The sequence below is a fragment of the Olea europaea genome, chromosome 8, assembly GCF_002742605.1.
Source record: "Olea europaea var. sylvestris chromosome 8, O_europaea_v1, whole genome shotgun sequence".
Classification (NCBI taxonomy): domain Eukaryota; kingdom Viridiplantae; phylum Streptophyta; class Magnoliopsida; order Lamiales; family Oleaceae; genus Olea; species Olea europaea.
In genome coordinates this window covers 18,308,582-18,316,823 of record NC_036244.1, presented here as the reverse complement: position 1 = coordinate 18,316,823, position 8,242 = coordinate 18,308,582, and the positions used below count along the sequence as shown (strand labels likewise).

Sequence of the window (8,242 nt, the reverse complement as noted above, 5' to 3'; positions counted from 1 at the left end):
TACCCTCTAGGCCATGGATATGCTTGGTCTACCCAATCAGGATATAGTTTTGTGTACGTCGGCCTAATGACAGGACGCACCCCAAAGGCCATCTGATCCTGCACGATTTCCATAATCTGGTTCCTCAACATGACATTGGGATCATATGGAATTCCTACAGGCTGATTAACCGGTTGATTTGCATGAGGTCTGATGTTTGGTCTTTGATTGGCAACAAAATTACCATAATTAGGTCCATTACCGTTAGCCTGGACATCTGTTCCCTCATTACCACATGAAATATTCTGTCCATTGTTTATGACATTATCTCTCACGTTTGAATTACTCCCCAAGTTAGGCATGCCACTACCATTATTTTGATTTGGCACTGTAGTACCTCCTTGGTTTGAAGTAGAGGGACCAGAAAGCGATTCCACCCCTTGATTCGGATTTAGGACAGAGGGATTATGTCCCACAATTGTCCTGGTTTGTAAGAGATATAGCCGGTTGACATATTTGGCCTACTAACTTATTCATTGTTTCGTTTAACGTCTTTAGCTGTTTGGCCATATTGTCATAGTGTGCATTTCCATTTTGTGTAAATCTTTCCATATTATGAATACTTCGAAGATTTACCTGTTCAACGACGTCTTGCGTGAGTTCTCCAAGCAATGCACGCATGGTTCGAAGACTCAACTCCATCATTGGTTCGTAACGACTGTTACTGCTCTGATTTTGTCCATCTGTTCGTGGAGAGGCATGCTGCTCCTCATATCGCTCGATTACAGACTGGATTCCTCCCTAACTTGCTCCTTCCTTGTCGGATCTCTGAGGCATATCGTTTCACCTTTTGTATTTTCAACACCTAACACCACCGTCCCATCAGGCGTGCCAAATTGTTTCGCGCGGGTTAAGTCGCTAACAATTAAAAAGGGTCAGACGATTGTGTAAGGGACGAAACCTCTTGAGACAAAATCCCAAAAAGGGGTGTTCTTTTATTGGCGATGAACTTTACAATTGGGAATGAAAAACAACGTGCCTCCAAGGGGCGCAAGCACACGAGTTATAGAAAGAAATATGTTTAAGTCTAAAAGCTAAGGAAATGAAAATGACATATTCTCTGTTCGAGAGTTTTGGATTCGGTCCTTTGCTTCTGCGTCCTTTCTCCCTTTTATACCTCATAGACGATCTCTTTGTGATTAACTACCCTAAAAACTGCTTGATCGTCCTATAACTACCCACTTTCTTTGTAGTGGCCATTTTGTCATGAAACTGCCTTTTAACTGCTGCCATTATCTTTCATCGTTCAACTGCTTTCAATTGAATTCCTTGAGTCGTGGAACGTGATAAGGCTACTTTAACAACTGCCTTGATAACTGCATTCCTTGATAACCACGATGCGTTATATTTGTTGATACCTTGGGCGACTTGAAGGATTGGGCGAGAGTAGAATAACAGCTCTGGGCGACCGTATGATACTCCATTCGTTCAGATTCTGGGCGACTTGCAAACTTGGACGATGGCGTTACCGCATTCTTGGACCCCTTATTTGGGCCTTCACCTTGATTCGTTCGATTGGACTTCGTTCTTTGGGCTATCCGATTTGGAGATCCTTCAATTGGGCTTTACTCCTTGGGCTGTTCGATTTGAGCTGAATTTTTATGTGTCAACAATCTTTATTCGATGTGAGATTTTTTATCCCTTAATATGCCCCCATAAGATGGTTACTCTTTTGAGCAAATCAATCTTGAAATTCGTATACTCATTTATGAGTCATAATCGAATCAAATTGTTCGTTGGAGTTTAATGGGCTCTGATACTATGTTAAGGGCCCCCCGTAAGATTGTGGCTCTTTTGAGCAGATCAATCTTGAAATCTGTATACTCATTTTTGAGTCATAATCGGATTTGAATTGTTCATTGGAATTTAATGGACTCTGATAGCATGTTAAAATTTGGAATTTCATCTTAAAAAGTCAATTTTGTTAAGAGGGGGTAGCTCAAACCCATTATAAATTGATCTATATTTTCATCTTTATTCGATGTGTGATTTTATCTCTTAACAGATATGCTATAAAAAATGACATATTGCCTTGGCTTATGTAATAGTTGAACCGCCTATGAACACGCGTCTTTCAGACAATATTCTGATCAAAATTACATCGAAAGTGAATGACCAGCTAAGGGTTCTTGCTCTGAAAAACACTGAAAATTATTGATGATTGACTTCTAAAGGTTGTAGAGGAAAATCCTTTTATCTCCAAGGTATAGTTTTCTTCTTGCTACAAGATATGTTGGCTTTGATTGATGTTTAATGCTCAATTTAGTTGTTTTATTATTGATTAGAAAGGTTGTTTTCTAAAATTTGGTCGAATTTTGTGAGAAGATAGACGTAGGCGGGAGATTTATATTTTAAATCTTATTTTGTAGTTAATGCATTTTGTCATGTCATGGCAATTGCAAAAAAAATTGTCCCTTGTTCATAAGCTATTGGGTTTTGATACTTAATAATTCGGGCGATGGTGTTTAATCGATATTGGATAAAATAAATATCGACACCCAAGATTGATGACCCTACCTTAAAATTATTTGGACCATTTGGAAGCAACTTAATTAATTAGTATTGTTCATGGCTCGATTTTTACACTCATTGGATGTCTTATATTGGCTCACTTACCACATTTGTATTGGGCTTGGCCACATCACTTTAATCTAACCTAACCTATATATGCTAGACTCTTTGTATTTTGTCAAAAATGTGTTTGCCTGATTGAGAGAAAAACGTCCTTGGATCTTTGCTTTGTGCTCTTGCTTGGCCGGTTTCTTCATGTTCTTCTCTAGCCTTTGTGGCAACAAACACCTTCTCTTTGTGTCCAAATGGTTACAAATCTTGAGCAATCGGAGTGTGGAAAAAGTTTAAGGTTTTGGGTCGTGTTTGCTTGGGTGTATTGATAAGGTTGAGATTGGTACATTGAGCCCAAAATTCCACCAATTAGAGGTCGATTAATTAACATAAGCAAAGGTTCACACTTTCTTACCAAATGGTTCGCACTCGAAGTACCAAATAACTACTCAAACGCGAGAATTGTTTGGTAAGACATGTCGTATAGTTTTATGAGAAAAGGAGTTCAACTAGACTGCATAATTTACAGGAAGACTAACGCACCAGTTTGGTTTAGCCAAAAAAGTTGTTAAAAATTTAACTCAAAATTAATAATTAATTTTAACCAAATGTTATGAAACCCACAACTTCTATCAATTCTTCAACAACCATGCTACACTACCACTTAAGTTTGACATCTAACAAATACCATGTTGCATTCTATCGTTGGACTATTTTGAAATAATGAACTTTTACATTCAATCATTTCTTACCACCAATACAGGATGTCAACATTTTTTTGGCAAAGTAGCTTAATTCTTTCTTCAATCACACATTTTATCAAATTTTATCAAAATCTACTGAAAAAATCTTTAGCCAACAGGGCACATGTTTCTTTTTCAGCTCTATAGCCCAGGTTGCACGAGCTTAACACCAGAGGGATTGACTGAAGCAGTGAAGTTGCTAACAAAAAACAACGAGAGACTAAAGAGCCTAAAAATCACTGGCATCTCCAACATGAAGAAAGAAGACCTTTACACGCTTCACAATTTACTAGATTTGGACCAAACACAGCAGAAGAAAGTGAAGATATTATATCATGAGCACAAGAAATGCTCGAGCCTTAAACATGAAGAAACCGATTATCCAATAGATGTAGATGTGTGTCCCAAGTGTTACGAAATACGAATGGTTTTCGACTGCCCTGGAATTCTCCGTCCGAAGGAGCAGCAGCTTCAGACAATTGAATGTAAGGGATGCTACCACTGCATTCCGAGGTGTGATGAGTGTGGCATTTGTATTACCGGTCAAGAACTCGCGAAGGCAGCATGGGCTGACACGTTGTGTTTAGAGTGTTGGCTGTAGCTCCCGAAGTACAATTTCAATAACAAGCCACCATCAGGGCTGCAGATTTTCAGTCTCTTCTGGTTTTGTCTGCACTGCATGTCATGCGAAGTTCTAACGTACGTAACAAAAAAATACTAAACTGTGGCCAAATGACAACTCAGGGTCCAAAGAAAGCACTCAATTACATGACCAAGTAATTGTGACTTTAAATGTGATACAGTAGATCTCAATTCAACATATGTATGTGAGAAAGTATTCAGACAAATGTATAGTCCATGGTCTTTACATACACATGCATCTAACACTACTACCTAAGTCACTTGAGCTTTAAGCAAGATAAAAGATATATATAATATACGCAACATACTCCTTATGTGGTTGTCGTGAGCTGACGGGAGATATGTTGTGTTCCAGGTGCGTTGACTCCGAAATGAAGGCTTTATTTTAGTTTATCGAGCATTTGGGGTTGATTTCATTTTAATATTGTAAGAATAAATTTCCAAGTGTGAATTTCAGCCACGTCACAACTCGATACAACATCGCTCTACCATATTCGAGTCGAGCATTTAAGTTAGGCTGGACTACTTCTGCAGAGATGATTATACAAAGCACATTGAAAATCCTTCAAAATGAAAAAGATTCATGAACAAAGGTTTATTCTGTACATAATGAAAGAATTTGGCAGTGGACAGATGCAGAAGAGGAGCAAAGAGAGATTTTCTAGTCAGAATTCTCAAATTACTTTCCAAATCTAATAAATTGGTTTGTTTTTACAAATTAATGAACCAAATTCTACACCTAATAGCCAGAGAAGCTCTTCCTTAATTGACCGTCACCCCATTCACTCCTTGGAGTAGTAACAAAACTGGGTGTGATAATAAGTTACAGCAACAGCAGAAAAATTGTTTCGAGGTTGTCAATGCTTTTACAAAAGATGCACGATAAAGAAATACCATTACAAAAATGTAACACCACAAAGTAGAACACCAAGTACTACTAAGGTCGTGAAAGCATCGCTGCTACCGAAATATCGTGAATGACAGCCAGATACCGTAGAGTTTGAGGATGGAATGGGGAGGGTGCTATTCGTAAAGGTGCCATTTCTTCCAACACTGCAAGAACGTAAAAACAGAACTTTTTCAGTGAACTTCACAGTAATTGAACTTAAGACATTGTGAAAGATATCAGAGCAATCCGAATAACCAAATTCGAGCTTAAATCAATCATACCTTCCAGGAAATATGCAAGAACCATGACCTGCACCAGGACAAAATGATATTAGTAATCCTATCGAGTTATCAAATTTCATATTACTTTTCAATTGCACAACTAAAATTTAGTTATAAGAAATTTTCTGTATCCATCAATTATTTTACAGGAGGTACATTTTTGTTTTCCTTTAAATATCTTTCATCTCCTATACTTCCGCACGCACTCATTTTCTGGAGTTAATTATTCCAATGGTCAATGAACTTGGCTCAATGTCTTTGATTGGTCACTGAAGTTTAAAATGTCGAATTTTGGTCCTTAAACTTAGATCCATGTCTTCGATTCCTCACTAAAGTTTAAAATATCGAGTTTTGGCCACTGAACTTTGAAAAATGTCGTATATTACTCCTTATAAACTTGATATATTTTAAAATTCAATAATTATGTTAGTGAGTTACGTACAACATTTTTCAAAGTTCATTGGCCAAAACTTGAAGTTTTAAACTTCGGTAAGCAATCAAAGACATTGGCGTAAATTCAATGACCAAAACTCGACATTTTAAACTTTAGTGACCAACTTAGGCCTAAGTTCAGTGACCACTGGAACAATTAGTTCCATTTTATGGGATTCTTAATTCTCTAAAAATGAGTAGCGCTAACATTCAAAATCCATAGTTTCAACAAGAAGCATTTTAAGTTCTAAAACAAGAAGAGTAATCAAGCAAGTGGTTTAACATGATTACATGCAAGCATGAAATGGTTTGAGTGCCTACTTTAGTTCTCATCTTACATGTATTCTCTTTGAACTGATTTAATTAGATCATCACTATTGCAAATAGTTTAAAGCATTAATTGATAAATGTGCTCCAGAAAGGAAGATATTTAGGCCACGTACTTGGATCTGTGGTGGTGACGGTGGCTACCCCATTGAAATTACAGGTTCCATCACCCATAGCCATCCTGTGATAATATGTATCGAAAGCATATGAGGCATGTGCCGCTATGGTATCCGGTTCATAGCAAGGTTGCCCTTGTAACAGAGGAGAACAATCCACTTTTCCTGGTCCACAAGCCCAATCTAGGGCAGCTTGTAACATCTTGTGGTCAGCACCAGCCCTTGCAACACAGAATGTTTGATTTGTAGTATCATTCGACAAAACAGTCCCAGAACCAGTCAATCGTAGGATATAAATTGGCATCCCATTTGCATCAAAAAGGCCCCAGTTCTTCTCCGTAATAGGCCCTGGCCTAAGATCTTCATTGTAAAGTTCATAAATATACGTGCTAATTGCAATCCCGGGATGTTTGGGAGTCCCTGTGTTGTTAAAAATGTGTCTAATAAGGTTACTGTTGTAAGTGTTAGCATTGTCAAGAGTTGCATCTGGTTCAGACGAGTCACCCTTGGAAGGCCAACCTGATTCAGTTACAATGATGGGAATATTAGTGAAGTTTAAATAGGACATTGCAAAGTACCCTGCATCAACAACAGCATCAAAGACGTTGGTGTAATGCAGGAGTGTGTTAGGGTCAACAGCTTCCTTGTTAGGAGAGAGTGGACGAAATAGAGCATAATCCAAAGCAATGACACCGTTGGATTGCATGTAATCATAATATGGATACACATTCAGCATAACAAAGGATCCAGTAGACTGCAAAAATTTGAGCAACGGGATCATAACAGGGTCCCAGGAGCGGTTAAAAAAAGCTTGGGAGGGTGGAAATGAGTCGAGGATTAAAGATGAAGCATGTGGAGTAGAAACTTTAATTCGGGAGTCAAGATTTGAAGCCACTAGGGCAGAATGAATGAATTTCATTGCAGAAACTAGGATAGGAGCAGCATTTGGAAGGGTGCTCAGGACTTCAGATCCAACAGCTATGGCAGTGATGTTTGTGGCAGGAACATGTGCAAGAACATTGCGAGAAACCCAGTTGACTGCAGTTGCATTTGACTGCCCAATGCCTAGTAGCTGATCGTTGGGAACAGATATCGTAACTCGTATTCCAGTATTAGCAAGTGCAAGTAGCATGGCTTGGTCAGCATCAAAAAGCCTGACATGGTGAATTTGCTGAGCCTTGAGAAGTGCCACCACCTGGGTTGGATTTGGCATATCAGAGAGTGCCGTGCCTATATTTACACCAATGAAAGCATCTGCAGAATAGGAAATAAGAGAAAACAGGGGAATCGGCTGATCAGAAAAAAAACACTGCACATAACATTCTAATCAGTAAACAACTAACAGATACAAGAGTGTATTTATGTCATATCAAAGAATAATTTGTCAAGAACTTATTTTAATTAATTAGAGAAGTTTCACAATGTAGAATGGTGAGTTCCACAGGCAAATAAATACCATAATTTCATAGAAGTAATTGCTTCAAACATCAACACTACCACTGAACAAAATGCGGGTAACCATGAACTGAAAATTTAGGTCTATCTAAACTAGAAGAATGTTAATTAGTTACAAAACATGACATAACATTATGGTTCTAATAGTGATGTTTAAATGAAGGTTCAAAATTAACCATGCTAGTTAAAATTGATTTCAATTTATATTGTTATCCTTGGTGGTTGATAAATCTGTGCTATTAAAACCTCATTTTTACTAATAATCAGATAGGTTCTCCTATATCAGCAGCAAGAAAACCTAAGCTATAAAAATTAAAGCTTGATGTCATAGATTGGAAGGCTTCCAATCTTAATATGATTTTTCCATGAATGTCGAGATATTTACTTTTTCCATCAATGTCAACAACAAATCCCACTATCATTATTAACTCAACATCTGCAAAAATTCAAAAATAACTTGTATCTTATTTCCAGTTTCCTACCTTGGGTGAGACCAAACCATAAAATTCACTCATAATTATCAATCTTATAGATTTTTATGTTTCTTATAAGTGAGAGGACTCCATTTACTCTTGTCCAAAAGGATAAGATGAATTATACAGCCAAAAAGCTGCAATAAGCTTCAGGGTAATTAAGAGAAAAAGGACCATCAAACACACAGCATGCTTTTAGAAAATGGGTTGTAGACACAATTTTTGTGACAGAACCCAATGTTTGAAAGTTGTGATGTGGTTGGGTTCTGGATTTTACATTTTT

General features: G+C 37.6%; 2 protein-coding genes across 2 annotated transcripts in view; one reads left to right on the top strand and one right to left on the bottom strand.

The window, feature by feature from the left end:
- Positions 1 to 3,468: 3,468 nt before the first annotated feature.
- On the top strand, positions 3,469 to 3,945 carry LOC111398389 (F-box protein SKIP28-like). The gene has a single exon (XM_023025301.1). It carries the CDS (start codon positions 3,469 to 3,471, stop codon positions 3,943 to 3,945), a length of 477 nt encoding a protein of 158 aa, XP_022881069.1.
- A 698-nt stretch (positions 3,946 to 4,643) lies between these two features.
- The window catches only part of LOC111399063 (glucan endo-1,3-beta-glucosidase 3-like), a 5,525-nt gene continuing 1,926 nt past the window's right edge, over positions 4,644 to 8,242 (bottom strand). Inside the window, exons 2-4 of the mRNA XM_023026284.1 lie at positions 6,032 to 7,285; positions 5,157 to 5,184; positions 4,644 to 5,039 (exon numbers count right to left, since the gene is read on the bottom strand). Of these exons, the coding sequence (XP_022882052.1) occupies positions 4,883 to 5,039; positions 5,157 to 5,184; positions 6,032 to 7,285 (1,439 nt within the window). The 3' untranslated portion in view covers positions 4,644 to 4,882. The remainder of the gene's footprint in view (positions 5,040 to 5,156; positions 5,185 to 6,031; positions 7,286 to 8,242) is intronic.